This window comes from Oryzias latipes, chromosome 11 (genome assembly GCF_053564925.1).
Source record: "Oryzias latipes strain Hd-rR chromosome 11, Olatipes_Hd-rR_3.1".
Classification (NCBI taxonomy): Eukaryota; Metazoa; Chordata; class Actinopteri; order Beloniformes; family Adrianichthyidae; genus Oryzias; species Oryzias latipes.
The window spans coordinates 13,672,064-13,698,622 of record NC_136247.1 but is presented as its reverse complement, the minus strand read 5'-3'; the positions used below and the strand labels follow the sequence as shown (position 1 = coordinate 13,698,622).

Here is a 26,559-nt window from a genome sequence, read left to right as displayed (position 1 = left end):
CATTTCTTATTTTCTGTTTTCAATGTTTGACAGCTTTTTTAATTGAATTTGATTAAACCAAACTGGCTCCTCGTCACTAAAGAGGATGAACTCTAAAAATTATGCTTCTCATTTTCCCCAACAACCTCTGAAACACGAATAAACATAAATATTTTAAAATATATCTGTATCCAGTGGAAAGAGATTGTAAGAAAGAAGCTAGTTGACCTTTAATTTATTTTTGTTTTTTATGTAACTTCTTACACTATTTATATAAAATGATGATAAAAATTGTATTGCATTTGCAGGGTGATCCAGGTGCAGTTGGGCCTCCAGGAAAGACCGGTCCTGTTGGTCCTCAGGGTCAACCAGGAAAACCTGGAACAGAAGGTCTCAGAGGACTCCCAGGATCAGTGGTAAGTTTAATATCCTAAAGTTTTGTGTCCATTAACAATAAGCAGCATTTTGTTTTTTTGCATGTTTGAGGCCTCCTGCTAATCTTTTCTGTGTTTTAGGGTGAACAAGGATCTCCAGGAGCTGCTGGGCAGAAAGGACCACCTGGACCTGTGGTAGGACAATATCACCTCTTTTAGTTTATTTTCCTTCTTTTGAGAAAGTCAATTTTGCTGTTAGCAGTCTTCCTCCTGTAATACTCAGTCTTTTTTTCTTTAACTTGCATCTTCTTGTCTTCTCCACCATCTCTTCTCTGTCATTATCTTTTCTCAATCTGCAGGGGCCTGCTGGCTTGCCTGGTCTGCGTGGAGATCCTGGTGCCAAAGGAGAGAAGGGACACCAGGGTCTTATTGGTCTGGTTGGAGCCCCAGGAGAGCAGGGGGAGAAGGGAGACAGAGGTCTGCCTGGACCCCAGGGATCTACTGGAGCCAAGGGAGAGCCTGTAAGTTTGACTTTTTCATCCCTGAACAGGCTCCCACATTTTGACCCATTTCAACACGAGTCAAAGCTAAGCATTCTATGTCTTTGATAACAGGGAATGCCAGGAGGAACTGGACCTCTGGGCCCAAGTGGACCACCTGGTCTTCCTGTGAGGATTCATTTTTTCCTCTTTTCTTTTGTGTCTCTCAATTTGATCACCTTCTTAACATTAAATGTCTTCTTTTCCAGGGTACTCCAGGTGTCAAAGGAGCAAAGGGGGCCACTGTGAGTAAAACCGTGGCCCTCAAAATATTTTAACTCTTTTGGGTTTCAAAATAAACATGTTTTTATATCATTTTATGTCTACGTTTTTTCTGGTTTCCAGGGAGGAGCAGGTCCAAAGGGAGAGAAGGGTGTTCAGGGACCTCCTGGACCTCCAGTGAGTACTTCCCTTATCTCTGCAAAGAGCTTCAAGCTATTACTTCTTTCAAACCTTCTCTACTCATTCATCGATACTCTGCTGCATTTCAGGGCCCACCAGGCGAGGTCATTCAGCCACTGCCAATCCTGAGGAGTCCCAAATCCAAACGCTCCATCGATGCCAGCCAGGTGCTGACTGAGTTTGACCCTGACATGCCTGCATCTGATGCTGCTGGCACAGAGTTCACGATTGGTAATGAAGGCATGGAGGAGATCTTCGGCTCCCTCGACTCGCTTCGACAAGAGTTGGAGAGCATCCGTTTCCCTCTGGGCACTCAGGACAGCCCAGCCCGCACCTGCCAGGACCTGCACCTCAGCCAACCAGACCTCAAAGACGGTACAGAACACACCTCTGACTTTATCTTATAAATGCATTGACTGAACATTCCCATTGGAAAATACTGTAAAATAGTGAAAGAGGAACAAACGACAGGTTTTTGCATGTTCTTCTGTTCCTTTACTGTCTGCAGGAGAGTACTGGATTGATCCAAACCAGGGCTGCTCCAGAGACTCCTTTAAGGTCTTCTGTAATTTCACAAAAGGAGAGACATGCCTCCATCCCAGCAAGGGCATCGACTCGGTCAGTGACACAGAAATCCTGTGAAATGTTGTTCAAGGGAGGAAGTGAACGTATCTTCCTGTTCACTTCATCGTGTTTCACTTCTTATGGAATACTTTATTAGACTAATGCTGAAGCTCAGAGATTTTTGCGTTAATTTGTAGATTAAAGTGTTATGGCAGAATGGGTTGGGATGTGGAAAAAATATTTGTGTACCAACAGAACTGAATTAAATCACTTAAACGTCGGCATAAATGGACATACTGTACGTCACTGCATTTGGCCCACAGCTTTGCTGATTCTGCACACGCATCACAAGGTCTTAATGTAAATGTGAATTTCAGACTGGATTCTGGTTTGGCTCTCAGCCATCTGCACTTACATGTTTTATCATAAAGCCCTGCTGAGGAGCCTTGACCTAATGAAATGAATGAAACAAGAACAAAAACACTGTAAATAGAGTAATACCTAAGTGCAGTTCTTTTGATTATGTAATTTGCACTACTTTTCTCTTTACTGATAGCAGGAGACTCATAAAATAACAACCTATGCTAACCATTTCACATCTTTGCTCTGAGTATCAAAAAGGAAAAACATGAGAACAGTTTTGTGGTTTTAGTTTCCAATGCCAATGAGTCTCATCCACAGTTTGATGAAAACACACCTGTGACAAAGCTACCTGTAAAGAGAGGTCTGCTACAAACTGCAGTGTGGGCAAGATTGTTTTTTTTTGGGGGGGGGATAAAAAAAATCATAAGAAAAACATTAAAAAAATGTAAGCAGGTATCTAAGTAAGTAACTAAAAATATTTTTGAAGCAGTATTTCCAATTCTTTCTATTTGTTTTCGTGTTTTCTTAACACCAAAACTGAAACAAATATTCATGTGAATTTAAAGCAAATTAATCCATAGTTTATCAAACTGTGTCTACTTGCTGAAGGAAAAAACTGAACATAACAGATGCATAATTTTTTATTGTATGTGATTGCAATAACAGGTGAAGATGAGCTCCTGGGACACTGAGACCCCAGGCTCGTGGTACAGCCAGTTTGTCACAGGAAGTAAAGTAAGTCAGGATCTGTGTGAACTGACAATCCAGGCAGTTTCATTGTTTCCTTCATCCTGTAAAATGACTCCTTCTTTTCTTTTTCTTCCTCCTTTCAGTTTTCTTACGTCGATGCCAGTGGTGAGCCCGTAGGCGTGGTCCAGCTGGGTTTCCTCCGCCTCCTCAGCGTCCAGGCCCGACAGAACCTCACCTACCACTGCCACCGCTCTGTGGCCTGGGCTGACCGCAGCGCCAAAAACAACCACAAGAGAGCACTGCACTTCCGCGGCGCCAACGATGAAGAGCTGAGCTATGAGACCAACCCTTATATCAAAGCTTTGAAGGATGGCTGCTCTGTGAGTTTCCACACGTCCACCTGCTTTACAGTTTAACTAGAAATCACTCAGTCATGTCACTCATTCATTTCAAACAAATGAAGACACTTTCGGACACCATCCCAGACACCAGTTTTTGTCTTGGATTGTCTGCTTTGTTTGTGCAGCATAATTTAGCTCAGCTAAACTACGAGATCGCAGCCTTAAATACAATGGACCAAACAAGCAAACTTTGGTCTTCCGGAAAACCAAAATGTAAGAAAATAATTGAGCCCACAGCAAAACTGTAAAAATCAAGAATCCCCAAAAAGTTTTGTGATTTTAAAGAGGCAATGAAGACGTTTGTCAGTATATTTCATCAATTTATTTATTAAGAAAGGGACATTGCATATAACTGTACATTTTAAATCAAATGTAAAAATATGACAGATTTTAGCCACAGGCCAATTTCCATCTGCAGTCCCCTGGCAGGTTGATGCTATTGAAGAAAACAGATTTTAAGAAGAAGAAACTACACATAGGAATATAAGTAAGGGTAACAAAGTGTGCATTATCAGAAATTAACGCACGGCGTGGAAGCCTGAATGGTTGCTTCCACAAAGTACTGTTATATCATCTGTTGCGACTGTTTTAATCTTTAGTACATTCTACATAAAGCAAACCAAACAAAACTAAAATACACATTTTTTTGTCATTGGTTCTGTCCAATTGAACCGAGTCTGCCAGATGAATGTATTTGCACCCAAAAACTAATTTTATATTGTATTTAAGGCTGCGATCTCGTTCAAAGCTCCGACGTCTTACGTTGATGTGTGTCTCTTTTTCCAGTACCGTAAGGGCTTTGACAGGACAATCCTGGAGATCAACACACCGCAGGTGGAGCATCTTCCTCTGTTGGACATCCAGGTGTCAGACTTTGGGGAGAGCAACCAGCAGTTTGGCTTTGAAGTGGGACCTGTCTGTTTCCAAGGATAAACACAAGCACACAGAGAACAACACATGCAAACACTCACACGCACACACACGCATGCACTTAGAGAGACACTACTATGATAAACCTACATGCCCAGTAATTTGTAAATTAACTTGTAAATGATATAAAAGCCACATACCCACACAGACACACACTTGTGTACGCAGAAGCTGTTGTGAGACAAACACACTCGCTCTCGTGCACAGCTGGGGAAAGCGACATCCCCCAGCAAGTAAAGGACGACCAAAAAGAAAAGAGGAGAAAAGTAAGAAAAACTTGTGAAGAGGAGGAAACATCAACGGGGAGCGTGACTGTGAGGAAAAAACCTGGAGGGAGGCAACAACAAGAAGCCGACCTGAGATGAAGAGCAAGCCGGCAGCCTGAGGCCTGACACCCCTGACTCCAGCCCCCCCCCTTTCACTCCTCTCTTCTCCCCGCTGACACTCTTTTCATTCCCACTCATCCTTTCTGCTCTACCTCCCCCTCTCCATCCTCACAAAAAGGGTCACAGTCAGCTTTTGTTTCTACGTTCACACTGCAGGCAGCATGACTGACGTTCTTCTACCTGATGATGAGTCATTCCAGCTGTTCCTTCCTTTAGACATCAAAAGTTTCAAACCAAATCTGAAGTCAGGCTAAAGTACGGAATACTCAGAAGATTAGCCGTCATGCTGCTCACAGAGTGATGTTCAGTTTACAGACTTTTTTAATCCCCAGAACCAAAGAAAAATCACCAGCAGTTTTCCCTCAGAAAACACAACAGTGACCATATAAGACCAGGAGGTTTGTGCGGACTTGAGTGGTCTTCTCTGCTTCTTTTAAACTTAAGAAAGCTATGCTTCCATTCTTGTATCTTCGCCACCTTAGATCCCTTTGAAAAATGTCTAAAAATGTGACTCACGACTCAAACTGATGACAGATGTTTATTCTGATGGTGCTTTTTGAAATCCAGATTCCTCGCTCAACCCTGAAAGCAGCAGAAATATCAGAACTGCTCGTTTTCTGAACAAACGGATTCGATTGAAATCAGGAAAAATAAACAGGTGAGTGACTGATCAGTGATGGCCATGCGTGCCTTCCAGAAGCACCTATGGTTGCTCAATCCCTGATCAGGAAACCTGGGCGGCCTCCTCTCACCACTGCAGTATTTGCTGAGTCACTTTTTGGATATTTCAAATCTCTGTTTTTTTGCAGTCACAATAAACAAATGTTCTTAAGTGAAACTGTGTGGCATGGTGCTAATTATTCAGAAGCCCTCCATTTCCTGTAGTCTCTATACAATTTCTCAAAGCCTTTTTACGAGGGAAATGTGCATTACATTCCATTTGTACAGAACTAGTGTTATTCTATTGTATTTATTTAAAACAAACAGGGTTCTCTGAGATTAAAGTAACAAAGAACGTTGAATATCTCAGTCAAATGTGGTGTTTTTCAGTTCTATTTATTTGCCGCGGCTTAACTGAAGCGAGTGAAGCATATGTTCTGAACTTACAGCCATCCTGAGTTGTGATGTTTGTGTTCACTCCCCGTCCAAACTCCTTCCATACCACCAAAGAAAATCTGTGGCCGTGTCTTATTGTAATAACCCTCTATAGTGTTTTCATCAACTGTACTGTACTGTTACATTTTGCTTCCAATGATTAAATGGTGGCTCTCCAGTTCTGTCACACTTTTGTGTCTTTGCTGCTGTTTTTCTCACCATTTAACAGTTTGAGACTAAACATTATTATCGTGTGGCCTTCTGTTTCTGTCTGGGAGCACAGCGGTTAAGAAGAGAGTTGTGAGAGGGAGGAAACAAAGTAAATAATAAAATTAGAGGGGTGGATTTCTTACTCGGGTTCTGCTTTGGGCTTATTTTTTTGTTTGTTTGCTTTTTTCTTTTTGTATATTTTATAGCAGGAAAACAGGGAGGAATTACCAAATTAAAAAAAAAAAAAGATGATTACAGAAGAAAATGACCTCAACTATTTGCTTTCAGTGTGTTGACAATGTTTCAACATTAAAATAATATGGTGCTGAAAAAAGATGCGATATTTTATAATGTCTGTAAGTAATTTTTAAAGAAATTCGTGTTTCTGTAATATATAATCTTTTTAAAAAGAGCAACTTGACTGGTGTTTTTCTTTCTAAACCTTTTTTGTAAATGCACTACCTGCAGTTACTGCAAATGACCACAAGGCACTTATCTGTTGATTTACAAGAAATTACTGAAAAGGTTTTTCCTTCTTTCTGTAAGGTGGTGTCCCCCTTCCCAAAAAAAAAGGGTTTGTATGCGACTCTTGTAATGCTACAGGGGCTTCATTAATAGAACACATGTTGACATGCATGATGCTGCAGGGCTATTATCAACATGCTGCATGATGTGCATATAATTTGCTGCCGACATAAATGTAAACTTTATTTTGTTAAACCTATATACAGCATACTAGGCTAATATGGTAATATAGATTTATACATTTCTGACTCAGTGACTGAACCTTTCTTGCAGGTTTCCAATGGATTCAGACTTAAGGAAAAAGTGGGCCTTAGCTATCAAAAGAGCTAACCCAGATGGATCACTTGGTACCAACTAGCAATACAGTCTGGCCATCTATGTTGAAAACATTTTGTGGAAACAGATTTTGATAAGACTGGCCAAACTGTTCGCTTGAAATGACCCTTGATGTCAGTTACACCAAATTGATCACTCACATGAATCAGTATAAATCTATTATCAGTATATATATAATCAGTATACATCTATTATTATTATTATTGTTGTTGTTAATAATAATAATAATACTATATTTATTTTTATTGACTTATTATTTATTTATTGTTATTATTTATGGTTCTTATGGATTTATTATTATTATTGTTGTTGTTGTTGGGTTTTTCTAAATAATTTAAATTACATGTCAAAGAGGTTTAAAACTTCTAACGCTGACTGTTTCTCTTATTTAACAACAACAAATGATGTATTTATATATGTTATATATATATATATAATCTATGATATATTTATATATTTGTATAAATATATATAAATGTAAAAATATGTAGTATATAAAAGCTATTAGATGCCACTAAAAGCAATAGAAAGCATTGTCATGTGGGGGCCGTCGACCTCACCAAGATGGCGTCGCGCTACGCCACCGCCGGCCAGGCTTCTCAAGCGGGCGTGTCTCCTCTAGCGAAATAACTCATTAAGGTGGCAGAAATATCACTCCATGACTCATTGCTTGGAATACTCCACACCAGAAAATTGTATGATGTTGCTCTTAGGTTTTGCCGCAAGGGGGCGACAAAGATGTAGAATCGATTTCAGAATTTCACTGTAATTGGAAGAGCTAGATTGAGAAACCCGTAACGAATTATTATTAGCATATAGTAAAGAAAAAGAAATACACATAAAAAACTCATAATACAGGGAAGGAGCATACTTCAGAAAAACTTTCACTGTCTTCACTTTGATTCATGACAAAAGACAAATAATTTTGTAGGATAGATCACTAAACAATACATATTTTAGGTAATGTAATAAAGCAAAAGTATAGTTTTAAAAGAAAAAAGATATAAATAAGAACTATGTAAACAGAAAAGGCTTCTGTGTGCTTTTTTCAAAAAGTTAATGTTTAAAAATTTGTATTTACCCTTTGACAAATAATGTGTGTTGATAAAATGTATTATATTTTAAACTTCAAATAACAGCAATAAGTAAGTTTCTGAAAATGTGATAGTTAAAAGAAAAGATTTAGGTTCCTGCTGTCCAAACTGAAGTACACAAAGAATGTGCCAACAGTTACATTACATGATTAAATAAATACAAATTTTAATAGGAAATTGTTTTATTATTTACATTTATTTTAAAACATTTGTTGAGTACAGAAAGTGACTTCATTTAATCATGATCAAAATTTGGAGTCATCTGGTCAATATATGTAATCATATCCAAAGCAGTCGTGTGAAGGACTGGGGAACCATCCAGGGTGATCCCCAAGAGTGGCTGAGATTGGATCCAGCAGCCCTGTGACCCCCGGAAGGGAGGAAGTCGCTTTGGGAAAGGAATGAATGGATATTCCAAGCAGCAAAGCCGGCCTCCTGCTGTGTTCACTTGTGTGGCAGACAGCTGGTTCAGCCCATAAAAAGTCCACCTGAAAAAGACACCATTTAAAAACTCAGCTTTAGATGGAAGGTACGCTTTAAAAATACCCAACAGTTTTAGTGAAAAGGATTTTTTTGTTCCAAGACGGCACCTGTTACTTCAATGCTGGTCCCTGTGATGTAGCGAGAGTCGTCAGAAGCTAGGAAGGCACAGGCATCAGCAACCTCTGCAGGACAGATGGACACAGATCAGCTTATGAATCAACTTTTATTTCAATGCACACAAAACCAAGAACGAAACATTTCTCAATGTTTAGATCAAGTGTAGAAAGTGTGCGGAGAAATAGGAAATGTAGTCAGAAATTTAAAAATGTCTGATTTGACCTGCAGGCTCTCCCATTCTTCCCAGAGGCACCAAGGTTGTTATCTGCAACACACCAGATAAACAAGTGGGATGAGAACATCCTCATACAAGAACTCAGAAAGAGGAGAGACACTTTTCATTCTAACAGCAGCCCATCTTCTCTCTGCAGAGATCTAAATCATAGAATTACAGTGTTGATTCATTGTAATCATCCACCTCAACACTCAAAGGCTTAACGTGTTAAAGAAGCTGAGGTTCACTTCTGTAGATCATCTCTTAAATATTATGATCTGTGGCATCTTTCCTCGTGTTTCTTTGAGAAAATGTTGATTCACTGTGAAACTGAAGGGTGTGTCCAGTTGTTCTGGGGTTTTGTGTACCATCAATTGCTGCAATGCAATAATAACAGTTAGTGTACACCCATGACCCAGAAACTGACAGATGTACACATCTGTCTTTCATATGCCATAATGTCCACCTTGTCTTTCCATTTACAAATTTTTAAAAGGATTTTAAAATGCAAAATACACCCATAGCTAGGCCTACACAATATACCTCAAATTTATCGTTATCGCAAAATCCAGCTCTGCAATATGCATATCGCAAAAGACTGCGAATATCGCAATAAATCGTAAACCCAAAATGTGTTAAAACAATCTTATGGCAGCTTGACGCTTTTAACGAATCAAATAAATCCCTTTATGCTTTGACCAATCAGATGGACGCCTTCCCATTGTTTACCAATCAGATGGAGGCATATTATGTTAGATGTTTGTCTCCTATGTCAATGAGGGTCATTTGGAGTGTAATTTTAAACTGTTGCAATGAAATGGGAAGGATGTTTTTGGCATTTTTCTATTTTTTTATATACCGCAAATTATATCCTTATCGTAATATTACTCTCTAATATCGCATATCGCAAGTTTTCCTCATATTGTGCAGCCCTACCCATAGCTATGATAAACACAATAAAACACATCAAAAACATTCTTTAAAATACAGATTTACTCTTATTGTAGGCAGAGGGCAGAATGTCTTTTTGGGCTTTTTTTTCCAATGTTTACATTCTTTAGAAAAGAATGTGGACACAGCAGGATCAGAACTCTTCATCGCAGGATAAAAACAAACATTAAAAAGTGATCAGCAAGAGGCTCACGTCATTGAAAACTGGACTTTGTAACATCCTCTGAGTCTATGTCTATTTGGCCATCACACAACGGAGAAAAACTGTCTTTAGCTTTAATGGCATCATGATTTCAGAAAGGGATGGGCGATATATCTGTGCCAGAATTGGTATCGGCCAATATTTGCATAATTTTAGGTTATCGGTCCGACATTAAAGACATCTACTTATATTGTTCTGTTTTCAAATAAACTTTATTTTTGAACGGTATAATTGTTCCTATAGATCCCTGGCAATTAGAAGCTTATGGTTTACATTCATAGCCAGTAATTGATTGTTTTCAGGTAAATTTTATTTTTATAGGGATACATTTTGTTCCTAATACATCACTGGCAATGGGAAGCTTTCGTTTTACGATCATCTCCAATAGTAGATAAATGGTCTGAATGCTTTCAGATATATTTATATGAAAGTTTTAAAGTGATACTTGTTTCTATGAGATCCTTTGCTGTATGTTTAAAAAGGTCAAGTACAATGGGATTGTTCAGAAAAAGAAAAGTTGTGCATTTCTAATGAAGACACAAAAAGGAAATCTTCACTTTGTTACTGTCGACACTTAAATATTGGTAACAGCTAATATCGGCCACAGTTGCAGGGGGAATGTTGGTTATCGGTATCAGCCCATCTCTAGTTTTAGAGTCAAATCTGAGAATATATGTGCATTTTATTTTATTTTTTCTTCTTTTTTTCTGCTTATAATTCTTAACAGAGCTGCACATCACAACTTCAGGTTAGAGTTCATATCTGTGAGAGTGTGTGTGAGCTGCACCTTGCTGATAACTTTCTCTGGCACTTTATCTGTCATCGGGGTGGTTATGAATCCTGGCAACACACAGTTACACCGAATCCCAAATCTGGACAAGAAAGAAAATGTGGAAATATCTATTTCAAAAATGATCTCAATTCAGACAATTGCTGCACCGTTACCACTGTCATGTCACCTGCTGAGCTCCTTGGCAGCCGTGCGCGTCAAACCCTCAACTCCAGCTTTGGAGGCGGCATAGTTTGCCTGTCCGAGGTTCCCCACCTTCACACAAGCAACAGATTCAGGACATGAGGAACCGAGTGAACAAAAGGCTTCTTCTCTTTAGATATAATTTAATAATCCCTATGGGAAACTGATGCTCCTACTTTTCCCACAATGCTTCCAACTGTAATGATAGATCCTTTGGAAGCTCCACATGCAACCAGAGCCTGAGCGACAGCCTGAGTGACCAAGAATGAACCCTGAGAGGAATAACAAAAATGTAAATAAGTTATTATGTCCCAATGTTTAAAGTAGAGAAAGGCAGAAACCTTTCAATGAAAAAGAGACTGGGTTTTCTCTGAGATTTACAGTTCATCTAAAGCTGCTCTGAGCAGGAAGCTGCTACCTTCAGGTTGACCTGAATGACTCTGTCAAACTGTTCCTCCTCCATGTTGAGCAGGAATTCGTCCTGAGTGATGCCTGCTGTGTTCACACATACTGAGGGAGGCTGGAAGTAACGGGTCTGGACAGAAACACCAGCAGGTTAGAGGATGAGAGGACAAGAAGATGAGCAGAAGTCCAGCTGTTTCTCACACCTGTATGTTGGTCACCAGCTTCTTCACGCTGTCTTTTAACGACACGTCCACCACAGTCGCCATGTGGACCTGACCTCTGAGGTTGTCCGGGAGACTGCTAAACGTCTCATCTGCTGACTCTTGGTTGATGTCTGCAACCACAACGGAGGCGCCCTCAGAGGCCAAACGCTGGCACACCGCCCGTCCAATTCCACTGCCTCCTCCTGGGAGAATAAGGACAGAACATTTAGGGCGGCAACCTGGCAACAGTCCACCAAAACACTACAGCTTCTGACTCAAATTTACGAGACAAAGTCTCTGCAAAGAACAGAAAAAATAAAAGGTTTATTTTACTGCAGACATGTCAGCCGACACCTTCAAGTACCCAATCAAAAGGACATTTTTGTAACAATAACATGGCTGTTGGCAAGATCATTCTTTGTCTTAGTCAATGTATTTGTTTTATGAGCATTATATTTATTATTATTAATAATAATAATATTATCAATCTGTTAAGCTGTCCTCTCCCATCGGCGCTGTTTGATTTAAAACTTTTCCTTTTTCTTACACCCACTCCTGAACTTACGTGTCGAGTCATTATAACTACAAAACATTTTGTCCTATCGTACATAGATCGTCTTGGAATGTTATTTATGCGCGATCGCTGAAGCTGCGGGTTACCGAAGAGGACGAAAACAGTACTTTTGGTAAAACTGAGTAAACTCAGTCTGTTGATTGAACTTTTATAACAGTCACAAATCAGCTTGGGGCTAAAATGCTAAAAAAAAATCATTCATCCAAAACATCTAGTCTTCATTTAGTAAAGAATTCGAAATTGTAAATGCTTAATAAACCAGGAGTCCAGAGTTCACGTTGCATCGTTACAGAGTCAGTTACACATTGAGGACGATAACAATAGCACATTTAAAAAGAAACACTGTGGAATGGAATGAATCGTACACGTTTGTCTATATGCGAGACAATACGAAAAGTTAAATGCAAACTAACCAGTGACCAGTGTCAACCTTGAAATGAGCCGGGTGGAAGCCGCCATATTGGTTGCCTTTGTTGTTGTGCTTCTCAGTTTGTCCAGTAGAGGGCGTCACGTTCAAGATGGACACATTGAGCGACCGCTTAGAAAGAGGGTAGTAAACAAGACTCAGCATCCTTAACATGGAGAAAGTTGATAATTATAGCAAATCAACGATAGGACGATAAAAATCCTGGGGAAGATGGATTTGTTAATGAAATTTATAACATCTTTTCTAAAGTGACCCCTTTCTGTGTTAAAAAATAGGTTTAAGTTATCTGATTTGGAACCAAACATGATTTTATTCATGGTTAAATACAAACTAGCTAGTATCAACCTTGAAACGATCAGGAGGGAAGCTATATACGATTTGTTTTAGTTGATTTTGTAGTATTGAAATTCTCCGCTAGAGGGCAAAATTCCGAGCCTGATGGGGTTGGACCAGGATTTACAGTTTTTCTCAGTCGCTTTAGTACAATTCTCAGATCAGAATTGAAGTTTGCAAATACGTGTGTGCATTTCTCAACACAATTTGTACAAACAGCAAAACACTATGGATTTCTTGCAAAAGCCTGTAACTTGCTCAAAATCTTTAGTTCATCTCTCAAAACTAAGTCTTTATGTCATTGAACATGTCAGTGCCATCAGAATGTCAAGTCCTTGTGTCATTGTCTACGAACAAGACAGTCAAATTACTTAGTCATGTCAATATAACTGTGTACTTTAGAGGGAGGTTCTGATGTAAACTATGGCTAAAGTTTTGATGACAATTATTGTAAAATGTAAGTTACACCTTTTTTGTTTGATTGCAAGAGACTGGACAAGATTCACATTTACACTTTTATTGTTCCTATTGTAATTTTTTGACAGACCATGTCATACCAACATAGAAAAAAACCACTGCAAACAGTAACACAAACGGAAAAAATAAAGATAGGACAATATTCTGTACAACAGTACAGGCAGTGCAGTAGGAATTGGTGAGGTCTTCCTACACCTCTTGTCCTTCCTGTATGTTAGGCCACAAATTCTCATCCACATCACAGCAAATATCCTCTCTTGCAATGCAGCGAAATATGTTTGTCACATTTTGACAACTTGGTCAACCATTTTGCAGTTAATGACTTATACGATGAACTAGTGACTAGGTGTTTTGAGGAGTAAGACTATTGCACAGTGAACTATATAATACATTGTTATCAACATGTCATAAACAATTGATAATGTAGAAAAGAGCGGAGAATTGTACATAATCATTTGCATTGATGTACCAAAGCAATTGCAACTTGTTCAAAGAAGTGAGAAACTGCTTACATGATGTACAAAAGTGACATCATGATGTGAAGATTGAACAAATAGTTTTGGGAATTTCATTCTGATCTGAGAATTGTACTAAAGCGACTAAGAAAAACTGTAAGCAAGATAACAGTGTAAATCTTTAATCGGGGAATAATTTTTGGTTTATTTGTCAATTAATTAGGAGCATGAACGCAAGCAATGTACTGAAACCTCCTCAAAGAATTGATTCAGCATTATAGATTAGAATTTGATCACAAGAGGGCAAAGACTGCATATGCATGTAAAGTGACGGCCTTTCAATCAGCGAGGAAAACAAAACTCTGTGTTCTCCTATCAGACCACAAGAGGGCGCAAGTTAGGTTTGCCTCCGAATCGTGTGATAAAAAAGTTGATAAAATAAAATGTACCGTACATAGAATTCCTGTTTAACACTTAGTAAAATATTTGTATGTCTATATAAATCAATGAATAATTCAGTAAAGGCCTGACTGTGTTTGTGCATTTGTTCGTCTTTGTAGAAGTAAACACGAAATTTTAAATATAAGCAACTCTGTGACCAGATCATTTTAAAGTTGTCCACTCATTAGGTAATCCTAATTTTATTTAGATTTTTCATTTTTGATGTGGGCTTGTGTCATTTCTTTATTGAACATTTAAAATTCAATATGATCATAAACAAACCATATGCAGTTTTTTACATTTCATAAAGGTCAATGTGGTTCAATTCAATACGGTTACATTCAGCAGAGAAGAGCTTTTGCACATCCGGGAGTCCAGTGCCGGACTTTTTAATCCTGTTTTCACTCATACGGATAGTTTTTTGGAGATCCTGATCGGAGGCGCAGCAGCCCTGTGTGGAATTAGGAAACGGCGTCAACGCGGTAAGCGGGCAGGCGCGCTAGTCAAGCGGAGGCAGCGTGGCTTACGCACCGCTCTACCAGCCATACACCTAGGAAACGTCCGCTCTCTGGCCAACAAAGTGGATGAACTGCTGCTTCTCCTAAACAAAAACTCGGATTTTCGCTGCTCCTCCGCCCTGTGCTTTACTGAAACCTGGCTCAGTGAACAGATCCCGGACAGCGCACTTCACCTGCCGGGCTTCCAGCTGCACCGCGCGGACCGCAACACCGCGCTGTCGGGGAAATCAAAGGGAGGCGGAACGTGCTTCTATATAAACGAAGGTTGGTGCACAGATGTCACTGTGCTAAAGAAGACATGCAGCCCGCAATTGGAGTCTTTTTTCATAAACTGTAGACCATTCTATTCTCCGCGGGAGTTTTCCTCGTTCGTGCTGGTCGGTGTTTACATTCCACCACAGGCGTGCGTAACGGAGGCGTTACAGCAACTCGCTGACCAGATCACAGAGGTTGAAAGAAACCACCCCGACTCTCTGGTGATTACACTCGGGGATTTCAACAGAGCAAACCTCAAGGCTGAAATACCCAAATACAAACAGCACGTGACTTGCCCCACCAGAGGCTTGAACATTTTGGACCACTGCTACACAACAATAACGGACGCATATCACTCTGTTTCCCGCGCTGCCCTGGGACTCTCCGACCACTGCCTAGTCTATCTTATCCCAACCTATAGGCAAAAGCTGAAATCAGCTAAGCCCATAGTGAAGACTGGGAAGAGATGGTCAGATGAGTCAAAGTTGCAACTGCAAGCCTGCTTTGACTGCACTGATTGGAGCGTCTTCGAGGCTGCTGCCTCAGACCTGGATGAACTCACTGACACTGTCACATCCTACATCAGTTTCTGTGAGGACATGTGTGTGGAGACTAAAACCTTCTGCACATTCAACAACAACAAACCATGGTTCACTGCTAAACTGAGGCAACTACGTCAGGACAAAGAAGAGGCCTACAGGAGTGGAGATCGGGACCGGTATAAACAGGCTAGAAACAAGCTAACAAAGGAGATCAAGGCTGCAAAGAGGTCCTTCACTGCAAAGCTGACGGACCAGTTTTCTGCCAACGACTCCTCTGCAGTTTGGAAAGGCCTGCAGACCATCACCAACTACCGGAGACCATCCCCCCGCCCCTCAGACAGTTACCACCTGGCTGAGGAGCTTAACGACTTCTACTCAAGGTTTGAAAGAACATCACCTTCCCCCTCAGCCACCATCTCCATCACACAGGATCTACCCGCAATCCCAACCTCCCCCACACCTGCCCCCTCATCCGCACTGACGATCTGTGAACGAGATGTGCGTCAACAGTTCCAGAAGCAGAAGATCAGGAAGGCTCCAGGACCCGATGGAGTCTCTCCCTCCTGCCTGAAAGTCTGTGCTGACCAGCTAGCTCCCATCTTCACCAGGATCTTCAACAGCTCCCTGGAGATGTGTGTGGTACCTGCATGCCTCAAACTCTCCACCATCATTCCAGTCCCCAAGAAGTCCCCAGTCACAGGACTAAATGACTACAGACCAGTCGCCCTGACCTCGGTAGTCATGAAATCCTTCGAACGACTGGTGCTGAACCACCTGAAGGTCATCACAGAGCCTCTGCTAGACCCCCTGCAGTTTGCCTACAGAGCAAACAGGTCAGGGGACGACGCAGTCAACATGGCTCTCCACTACATCCTGCACCACCTGGACTCTGCAGACACCTACGCACGGGTCCTATTCGTGGACTATAGCTCTGCATTTAATACCATCGTCCCAGAGCTCCTCCACCAGAAGTTGTCCCAGCTCGCCGTGCCTCTCCCCACCTGTCAGTGGATCATCAGTTTCCTCACCGACAGGAGGCAGCAGGTAAAACTGGGTCGCTTCACATCCAGCACCCGGATCCTGAACACTGGCGCCCCCCAGGGGTGTGTTCTCTCCCCTCTGCTCTTCTCCCTCTACACCAATGACTGCAGATCAGGAGCCCCCTCTGTGAAACTCTTTAAGTTTGCAGACGACACCACAGTCATTGGGCTCATCCGGGACGGTGATGAGACTGCATATAGAGGAGAAGTGGAGCGGCTAGTCCTCTGGAGCAGCCAGAACCACCTGGAGCTGAACCCACTCAAAACAGTGGAGATGACAGTGGACTTCAGGAGGAACCCCTCCACTCCCCCCCCACTCACAATTCTCAACAGCACTGTCCCTTCAACAGACTCACACAGGTTCCTGGGGTCCACCATCTCACGGGACCTTAAGTGGACCGCTCACATTGACTCACTCCGGAAAAAGGCTCAGCAGAGGTTGTACTTCCTGCGACAACTCAAGAAGTTCAACCTGCCTCAGGGGCTGCTGACCATTTTCTACACTGCAATAATCCAGTCTGTCCTGACCACATCCATCACGGTCTGGTTTGGTTCAGCTACCAGACACGACAGAAACAGACTTCAGAGAATCATCAGATCTGCTGAGAGGATTATTGGTACCAGCCTTCTCCCCATTCAGGACCTGTACCGATCCCGTGCCAGGAAGCGGGCTGGCAGGATCGTAAAAGACCCCTCCCATCCTGGACACTGCCTTTTTAGCCTCCTCCCGTCAGGGCGACGCTTTAGGACACTGCGAACCAAAACCACTCGCCACAAAGACAGCTTCTTCCCCCGAGCTGTCACTCTTATGAACACCTGACTCCAGACTACTCAAGGACACTGTACAATCACATAAACTGTCCAACTGGAATTACTGCTGCTGCATTTTTCATTTTTTATTTTTTATCTTTTTGTCTTGTTATTTCAATCTATTTCCTTATTCAGTTATGTTTATTTATTCATACAGCTACCTTACACTTACCTTCTTTTATATTATTTATCCCTTTATTATTTATCCTTCTACCTTGCTAGTTTGCACGAGAGCACAAGTAACCGAAGTCAAATTCCCTGTACATGCGCTGTACTTGGCAAATAAAGTGATTCTGATTCTGATGACATTTGGTTTTCAGCTTACCACTCATCAAAAGATGCAACTTTTTTTTGTTTTTTCTACATCCCCTTAGTGTACATATCTTCAGATTATAAGTACAGCGGGACAGAGAAGTGACAAACTGTGGAAGGTTTAAAAAGAAAATCAAAATTTTAAAATTAAAGTGATGGGGGAAAAAATGTAAAATATTCTTAAGAGTATTTACGCATGCTCAATCTTGGTTTTTCTGTGAAGTTTTTATTACTTCAAATCCAAAAAGAAATGTCTTCTTTAACATCCTAAATAAATTAATTCGCAGAGACAAAGTCAAGCACAGTTGTTTAAAATAAAAACACCTAATATAACCAGTTCAGTAGTATCACATGAACAGTGCATATCGTCTGCATGAGGCTATTTGACTGAAAGTCAAAGCTCAAGACTTTCACGTTTCCACTAACAAGATTTAGTGGAGACGGAACAGTTCAGCGCTGCAGTCACTATAGAGCAAACAATCAGCTGCCACAGATCTCAAGGCCTCAAAATCTTTTTACACAAAGTTTTAAAACAAAAACTAAGATGGCTTCATGCTGGAACAGAAAACCATGGAAACAAAAAGTCCTAACAAAACCTCAGAAGAAATCAAAGGAAAGCAAGATGATTCTCAGAGCACAGGTGAGTGAACAGGACACGTCCTCACAATTTATTAGCAGATTGGTCACAGACTTAAAAAAATGTTTACAGAAAAGGTGTATCGAGTGAAAAAAAAAAAAAAAAAAAAAGACAGCCGACATGGAAACAGAAAGTTTAACACAGAAACTGCAGCTATGAAACATTTCTGTACAATGTCTGAGTCCAGACCAACATGAAGGACAGAGATAAGGTGAGAGGACATGTCTGTCTGCTCTACTGTATTGCATGCATTCTGTCATCTACTGGAACAAGGTGCTTCTGTGTGCAGAAGGAGCTTCTGCTTCAAAACTGTGAGGAACGTCACAGGGACAGGCCTGTGGTGCCTGACTCCACACTCCAGCGTTCATCCCAACACGTTTCCTCTTTACTGGAGAACAAAAACTAAACACACAAACTGCAAGTTCAATCGTTCCCAAAATAGCAGGGAATAAATTAGCTCCGTAAAACACTTCTTTATAAAAGAAAAATACATATTATATCACTGTACATCTTTTCTGTTACAGCATAAAGACAGAGAGCATGGTAAGAAGGGAAAAAAACATCCAGAAATGACAGATTCTGGTATTAGCACCACATCCCTCCGACTTATGCATCGATCTTTATCTGCAGGAGATGGAGCATCCCTCGCTCCACCCATGTTGGTTCAATCGTTGTCCTCCTCTGGCCTCCACCCTCTGCTCTGTCCTGGACGGCATGAGCGAGCGCAGGGGACATCCCATCTGTCCTTTCTCAGGTTGACATCACTAGCTGAGCTGGTTCTGCAGACCACATCTGCAGCAGCTCCGCCCTCAGAAGTTGTGCAACAGTTCAGGCTGCTTGCAGGGGGGAGGGATACCTCAGGTCACATGACCCTTTAGTGACAATCCGGGGCATCCCCCCCTCAGCCAGAGTCTGACTCGCTTGTGTCTGAGGATGAGGATGAAGACGACGATGATGAGGAGTCTGAGGATGAGCTGCTAGCACTTAGGCGTGACGGCTGGGTGTGAACGTCTGAAGCCGGTTTATCAGCTGGAACAAAGAAAAATTGAAACAAATCTGTGAAAACTGTGTTTTGGGACCATCAAATGTTTCCGTGGAGCTTCTCATATCTGCACATATCTCCACGTTCATGAACCTACGTTTGTTTTTCGCAGGCTTCTTTCCAGAGTTCAGCTGACCGCTGACATCCATCAGCCTCCTCTCCAGCTCCATCTGCTTTTCCAGAGCCAGCTCTTCCCGGGATTTTCCAGCACTGTTCTTTGTACTCACTGCCAAAACACACAAGTCATAAGAGGAGATAGGTCAGCAAAGCCACGGCTGGTCACTGAACCTCAGGTGTTGAAGAGCTTCTTACCGTACGGCTTCCTGGGTTTCTTCCTCAGACACGTCATGACGTATCTCTCCAGCTCCCGCAGAGTCGACGGCTTCAGAGTCTCAAAATCGATCTCGATCTCCTCCGGGTTGGTGTCCCGCAGCGATGGCTCACGCGACTGAATGATGTAAACCACACGGCCCAGCTTCTCTCCAGGCAGCTTGTTGATGTCCAGGCTGAGCTGGCGTTTCTCATCATACGACATGGGCGCCGTGTCTTCCTCTTCGTCAGAGTCGAAATGACCCACCAAAGGATCATGATGGGGCATATTGAAGGTGATTGCTGCCTTTTTGGATCTGGTAAAAAAATACAAAATGATTGTAAGATTCGTCAGACATGCAGTTCCTTTTCCATCCAGCAGGGGTCAGTACTTACTTGCTTTTGCTGTTTTTCTTGCTCTGAGTCTTCTTCATCGGTATGACAGGACAATCCATCCTCTTAGTCTTTGACGTCTTTGTCATTTTGGGGGCTTTGGGTGGTCTGATGGGAGTCAGATCGTCTTCTATTCTCCGATGTCTTTCCTTTTCCACTCTTTTCTTCTTTTTCTTGTCTTTTTTCTCTTTCTTTTTCTTGGGTTTAACAATGGGACCCTGAGAGAGAGCAGTAAGCTGCTCATGAACGGCTTTCAGCTGGAGAAACCCAGAAAGACAAAAGACATTAGCACACAGCATCTACACATCAAAAGCCTTAGGAGCATTTTTCACAGAGGATGTGTTTGCAAGAAAAACCAGAGTACAAACCTGTTCCTGCAGCTCTGCCAGTCGGTTTGCCCTCTCCTCTTCAGAGTCAGAGCTCGGGCTGCTCTCACTCTCCTCACCGTCACTGCTGAGCTCACTCTCAGAGGACGAGGAAGACGAGGAGGAAGAAGACGTGGAGCTCGGTGGTGCTGGGGCCTCATCTGGCATTTTAGCAAAGCAGAATTCAAACACGTCCTTTGAGAAAGAAAAGAAAATGTCAGTTCAATAACACAAAACAAAAACCCAGATGTGGTCTTAATAACAACTATATAATAACAGCGAGGACTGTACCTGGAGTTTTCTGGCCATGGCCACAACATCATGATCGGGGGGGTTGTATTTGTAACAGTTTGAAAACATCAGCCTCACATCTGCAGAGAACTGCTGGGCTTCTCTGTACTCTCTGCCGTCCATTTTCCTCTGACAAAACAAAAGCAGATCCCGTTCAGACAGTGACTAACCGTCTCATTGCATTAGTGCTGTCTAAGCTCTTTGCAGTACTGCCACTGCATGTGGTCAGTACCTTGATGGTACTGAGGTCCATGGGAAACTTTATGATTTCGTGGTAGTCGTGAAGACCAAGTGACACGGCATCCACGGGCTTGTAAAACGGCCAGGCGTACGCAGCGTGCTTCTTGGACAGCAGCTCCTTCAGAACGCCGCTGCAGTAGCGCAGCTGCGGACTCAGCTTGCTGCGCCGCACAGGAGTGGGCAGAATCGAATCGGGCAGGTCTTTTTTTGGAGGTTTGATGGGCCGTCCGCTCACTCCTCTCCGACTCCCAGATGTTGCTTTGGCGCCGAGCATCATTGTTCCGCCGCCCATGCCCATCCCCATCCCCTGGCTAATGCTGATGGCCTGATTCATTCCAAGACTGGAGCTGTGGTCCATTCCCAGGGAGGTGAGGGTGAGCGGGGAGTCATGACCCCCAACCATCCCCAGGCCGATGCCAGTGACCCCCAGAGTGCTCATAATTGGCATTGCCATAGTGGTTGGGGTTGTGGTGTCTGCTTTCCGCTTCACGCCCTTCTTCTGTCATTGAGGTAAACAGGAGTCGTGTTAGTCAAATTCCAAAGTATTATATCTGAAGACACTTAAGAGCAATGACAGTGTACCTTAGCTGTAGGCTGTGTAGGAGGTGGGCCTGTGATGGCAGGGATAGTCTGCTCCGGTTGAAGGGTGATGCTGCTGCACTTGGTCAGAATTGTCTGTGGGGGTGTGGAAAGGATGGAGTCTGGTGTTTCTGGAGTGGGAGGAGAGTACACCGACTGGGACACGGCTGGGACCTGATGGGCTGTTGTCACTCCTCCTGAGACTGTGGTAAAAAAAAACATAACTTCAATAAAACGAATCTCTACTAAATGTTATGTAAAGTTCTGTCGCTGCTATGCTTACTTGAATTGTTCCTTCCCTTTTTAAGACTTTTAGATTGCTTGCTCCGTGGAACAGGTGGGGGCAGTTCTATCTCCTCCTGAGGCATCTGAGCCACTTTCTGCAAAAATGCCTTTTCCAGAGACTGAGCCATCAGGACAATGTCATCTGTTGGCTGCAGGAAGACATTTGTTAAAATAATGATCGGTAACTAATAATGTTACCAGAGGTGTAGATACTCATGAAGCCTCACGTACCTTGTTATAAATATAACAGTTGGTAAACATGGCGTTAAAGTCCTGCATGCACTCACTGGCACTGCGGTAGTAGTTGTTTTCTAATCTTTTCCTTATGGTGCCCATGTCCATGGGAGTTTTGATAATTTTGTGATAGTCCTGAAGAGAAAGCAGACAGGTTTAGCTAAAGACATTTATGCACAAACTGAACTTTAATACTCAAGTTCAGATTATATAAACCAAACCAATATCTGACAGGACCGACAAGAAAAACAAAGCTGTTTATATTCCTGACATTCACTTACAGGTAGGTTGAGCTTGGCGGCGTCTACAGGTTCATGAAAAGGCCAGGCAAAGTGGTGCCTCCACAAAGACTTAAGCACCACTTTCTGTAGAAACTGAAGCTGGTTGGTCATCCTTCCATGCCTGCTAGGGTCCCTCACTGGAGGCTGTGGGGGTCCTGAGGGGGCCATCTGACTGATGGCGGGCATCCCAGGACTTTCAAAATCCTCGTAGAGCAGCGAGGGTTTACGAATGCGCTTTCCTGCTGCACTCTGATCCATCATGACTCCTGTATGTCCAATCTCATACCCAGTGTGAGAGCTGTGGAGAAGAAACATCCAATTCACAACTCTTGACAGTCATGAACGGCACGAGGATGTTTTCTCCAATCATTTCCTTCAATTTTCACCAGTTCAAGAAAACCATTTCTATTTTTTAGTATAAAGACTGAAATTACAATATAAACACAAATGTAAAATAAAAGCATGACATTTCGAACTGTGCATGCGCCCACTTTCATTTTGCTCAAGAAATCCCCTTCACAGCGTGCAAGACAGTTCTTCCTGTCTTTTAGCGTCAGCAGCCCTGCAGCAACACTCCGCCCCGCTCTTGTTAAACCAACTAATGCTCCGCCCACACGCCTTAAGGTATGGAGAGAAAAGCCCACGAGTGCGGGGCGGGCGGTCTTAACTTCATTACAGAACTAGTACAGAAAAACTGGGACTGGAATATTGCTAAAGTGCTTTTTTACTGGTTCTTTAAATATTTTATCTAGGTATCTGATCTAAAGGGCTATCGGGCAAAATATTTATTTTATACCAACAGGCCAATATTGACATCTTATCATGATAAATGTTTATATTAAATGTGTGTCATCAGATACTGAAAACATTGTATTTTTTTTACTAGTGGGTCACAATACCTTCTCTTTAATCTAAAAAAGTTTCAATGTATGGTTATATATGAAAGGCTGCAGAAGGAAAGCAATGATGCTTTTAGTATAAACATACACTTGTAAATAAATATAGGGACGACATTTATTTTCCAAAAATAGTTAAAGTAAAAAAAACAAAAATTACATTTCAACTGTAAAACAAAAAAATAAAGAAAATCTGTATAAAGCAACTTAAATGATACAACTTTTAGAAACTCATTTGACAGTTAGTGTACTTTATTTAATCATACTTTGTTACATAAATCAACAAATCTATATGAAAATAAAATGTCAGGTGTATAAATGTTTAGAGAATAAATGCATTAACTATAAAAACAAGAATAGGCCAATGATAATGTAAAAAAATAGGGATGAGTCTCGTAACTAGGCAACGGGGTGTAAACATTTATTAGGGGTGGGGGGGGGGTGTTTATTATTTACCATACTCACCATTGTTAACATTAATTTAAGTTAAACCAAACAGCCACTATAATATTTTAACTACAGAAACGAGTTGTATAAATAAAAATAATGACGGGAACTGACTGCCACATGGCTACCACAACAAACCGGCAGGTACAAGCAACGGCTGATGTGGGCTCTGCCGTACGAACAACAGACCCAACAGAGAGATCCCCAGTCACCAAAACAATGAAACGGGTCAATTCTTAAAAACCAGTGATAAAAAACCCTAAATAATAATAACACTAAATAATGACAAGGCAACTTGAGGTGTGTTTGCTTAAGGCTATGCTAACACTGTTAGCTTCTAAGCAGCGGGAGAGAACGGCAGAGGCTCCAAAGATGGCGCCAGTGTACAAATCAACATTCTCGGTTCGAGTTAGACTTAAAACACCCAATTTTATTTTTATAACCAAGGTTTAATCTCCGGTACATTTGGGTGGTGTACATCCATGGTTCGCTGTTTGCTCCCAGGTGCATACGTGCGTCACAAAAGTCGGTCTTCACAAAAATTTAGAAATACCAGATATTTTATTGTAATTTCCCGACTGATGGAAAGGTAAGTCAATGTTACCGGTAGGTACCTGTCAAAAGGCGGGTTGACAGCCATATCCATCAGGATGAATCCGGATTCTGTTTTGTCAGTCAAAACCAGGATCCGTCTCCGGTCGCCAGTTTTTTCCGCTCCCGCCAAGACAACACAGAGAACACTACTTCGTTGAAATGGCGACTGTGCGACAACACCCGTTCTTTTATAGCCCATCAGCCTGTTTCATTGGCTGGACTGGCACTTTAAGTCCCCGCCTTCCTCGGTTTTATTTGACGAGAAACAAAGTCCATCAAAATCACCACGCCCACTAGACAGAGGAAGCTCGAAGAGAAACCTTCCAGGACGACCTACAAGCTTAGAAATTAGCTCAGGAAGACGATAGGTAAACTTGACTTAAACGTCGTCTGTGATGCCAACTGGTTAAAACCGTGACATGATTAACCGACAAACACATGGAGCACGAAAGATTTTTATCATCATTACGTCAACTCAGTAAAAGCCGATCCCTGGGTTGGCCACCATAGAAATAACGCGGGCTTTGGCTCTGACAAACAGGGAATCCTATTGGTTCGTTTAGCCGGTCACAAGTACCCCCCGGCAAGAGCCTCCCCCTTACCAACTGCGCTTACAGCACATCCGCTGTCTTTTAGAAAACGTGTGCAGTCGCCATCTTGGGCGCTTAAACATCGATGACTTATTTGTACGATAGATACAAATAGTCAGTGGATTTAAAACAAAAAAACGTTTAAATAACAATATGCTAAGAACATTTGCCAACATCAGAAACGGAACAAAGCAATAAAATATTTAAATCAGAAAAACAAGGCACGTAAAGGCCAGACTAACCTCAGAAAATAAAATAAAACCGATGACCGATACGACCATCCGTAAACGTGAAGGAAAAGAACAACTTGTTGAATTTCAAAACGAAGTGTTACATCAGGCAGACGACTACGTGGATTGGGAGGGTCATGTCGCTAGCTAAGCTACACCGACTGAATGACACAGCAGTTTATACACACTAACCTTGCCTTTTCTTTCTTTACATTCGAACAAAAATCCCCAAAACTGAAACAAGAAGGTGAGTAATATACACTTAATAATATATATTAAAACAGTAAAGGGGAAATAGAGGACATCCCCCAAAACAGTAACTATTAAATACAGGCGGATTACGTTTAGACTTTAGACCAAATTACTAGTAGTGAATTAAAAGAAAAGCTCACATCAATCTATGTAAACGGGCTTCACTAAAATCATACTAAACAAAACAGTTACCTAACCAACACGCCCATCCCCCACACCAAGGTTACATATTCCCCACAATGTCACTGAGAAATAAAGAAAAACAACATGGAGGACTATATGTAATCAAACAAAGCCAATAATGTAGAACGTTGATCATGTTAACAAAAGCTGAATTTAAATAAACCTAAAATTAAAGTCGCAAGATTGTAGGTAAACATAAAACATTCAAACTAGTTTTAGGTATCTCTGTGTAAAATCCCCAAACAACGCGAAACCTTTCTTCCAAAAATCATCTTGTCTTCCACCTCGATACTTTTTAACAAACACGTTTCCTCCAACATGTCCGCCTTCTTCCTCAGCTCCCTGCGGTGGATGGGGGAGGGGAGACGTGTGATGAAATCAGGCTGGCTTCTTAAAACTTGAACACGTGGCAGCGAACAAAGACCACAATAAACGTTTCCAGAGGTGATCCTTTCTTAACAAAATAAGCACACCCATATCCACAATATCCCTGAAAAGTAAATAGATGGGCCCAAATATTACAATAAAGTTGGCAAAATATCCGAACAAAGACAATATTTTCCGTTGGAGTTGGCTTCTTCCGATTGGTCAGACTTGAACACGTGACAAACCTTTTTTACGTTATTGATTTAGTTAGTTATCCAGACTTCCTCGACTGATATTCTGCTGTGATCGCAATAATTCCTCTACACTGACGAATCTTTTTTTATTTAAAAAAAAAAGAGAGGAAAAAAAAGGAGTAGAGATGTTCGTCGTCCTTTGCTGACGTTTGCGCTCGACCTCTCCCAAAGCGAGCTGTGCGCAAGCGCACACCCGATGAAGACGCATTGCTAACAGAAAACGCAGGAAGCTGATCCTAGATCAGCATTCTAGACGACAGACTTCCTTTATGTAGGGCTGAATGGAAAATAACATGGATTAGATTATAGGATCCCCTTTTAATGCCCAACTAATTTATCTTATTGTTCTGTTATTCCAAAATACGACTTTCAGTGCTTCCATAATTACTGAAACCATTCCGAAATGCTTTGTTAAGGAAGATATTTTTTAAGAGTTTGTCCCAATAGAAACAATTGTTCTGTTGATTCTTC

General features: G+C 41.6%; 3 protein-coding genes across 12 annotated transcripts in view; 1 reads left to right on the top strand and 2 right to left on the bottom strand.

Moving 5' to 3' along the window:
* col11a2 (collagen, type XI, alpha 2) overlaps positions 1 to 6,345 on the top strand; it is a 46,245-nt gene extending 39,900 nt beyond the window's left edge. For all 6 annotated transcript variants that reach the window (XM_023959925.2, XM_023959924.2, XM_023959923.2 and 3 more), the window contains 11 exons: positions 288 to 395; positions 495 to 548; positions 713 to 874; positions 968 to 1,021; positions 1,102 to 1,137; positions 1,238 to 1,291; positions 1,384 to 1,669; positions 1,803 to 1,912; positions 2,888 to 2,956; positions 3,055 to 3,291; positions 4,099 to 6,345. In XM_023959925.2, the coding sequence (XP_023815693.1) occupies positions 288 to 395; positions 495 to 548; positions 713 to 874; positions 968 to 1,021; positions 1,102 to 1,137; positions 1,238 to 1,291; positions 1,384 to 1,669; positions 1,803 to 1,912; positions 2,888 to 2,956; positions 3,055 to 3,291; positions 4,099 to 4,245 (1,317 nt within the window). In that variant the 3' untranslated portion in view covers positions 4,246 to 6,345. The remainder of the gene's footprint in view (positions 1 to 287; positions 396 to 494; positions 549 to 712; positions 875 to 967; positions 1,022 to 1,101; positions 1,138 to 1,237; positions 1,292 to 1,383; positions 1,670 to 1,802; positions 1,913 to 2,887; positions 2,957 to 3,054; positions 3,292 to 4,098) is intronic.
* A 1,707-nt stretch (positions 6,346 to 8,052) lies between these two features.
* Positions 8,053 to 12,578, bottom strand: hsd17b8 (hydroxysteroid (17-beta) dehydrogenase 8). 2 transcript variants are annotated; one of them, XM_004074057.5, is made up of 9 exons: positions 12,424 to 12,578; positions 11,437 to 11,639; positions 11,247 to 11,363; positions 11,005 to 11,100; positions 10,815 to 10,900; positions 10,643 to 10,727; positions 8,711 to 8,753; positions 8,479 to 8,553; positions 8,053 to 8,376 (listed from the first exon to the last, which is right to left on the bottom strand). In XM_004074057.5, the coding sequence occupies exons 1-9, from the start codon at positions 12,467 to 12,469 to the stop codon at positions 8,357 to 8,359; spliced, it is 771 nt and encodes a 256-aa protein (XP_004074105.1). In that variant the 5' UTR covers positions 12,470 to 12,578; the 3' UTR covers positions 8,053 to 8,356. The 2 variants fall into 2 exon arrangements, with proteins under 2 accessions (XP_004074105.1, XP_078811471.1); XM_078955345.1 differs by lacking the exon at positions 12,424 to 12,578 and adding an exon at positions 12,002 to 12,123.
* Positions 12,579 to 17,826: 5,248 nt separating this feature from the next.
* Positions 17,827 to 26,264, bottom strand: brd2a (bromodomain containing 2a). 4 transcript variants are annotated; one of them, XM_023959926.2, is made up of 12 exons: positions 25,226 to 26,264; positions 22,277 to 22,574; positions 21,993 to 22,130; positions 21,760 to 21,910; positions 21,480 to 21,679; positions 20,890 to 21,396; positions 20,658 to 20,786; positions 20,370 to 20,561; positions 20,005 to 20,258; positions 19,612 to 19,925; positions 19,397 to 19,525; positions 17,827 to 19,286 (listed from the first exon to the last, which is right to left on the bottom strand). In XM_023959926.2, the coding sequence occupies exons 2-12, from the start codon at positions 22,535 to 22,537 to the stop codon at positions 19,159 to 19,161; spliced, it is 2,403 nt and encodes an 800-aa protein (XP_023815694.1). In that variant the 5' UTR covers positions 22,538 to 22,574; positions 25,226 to 26,264; the 3' UTR covers positions 17,827 to 19,158. The 4 variants fall into 4 exon arrangements, with proteins under 4 accessions (XP_023815694.1, XP_004074106.2, XP_020562831.1 ...); XM_004074058.5 differs by having other exon boundaries at positions 24,234 to 26,263; XM_020707172.3 differs by having other exon boundaries at positions 26,080 to 26,246.
* Between the last annotated feature and the right edge of the window lie 295 nt (positions 26,265 to 26,559).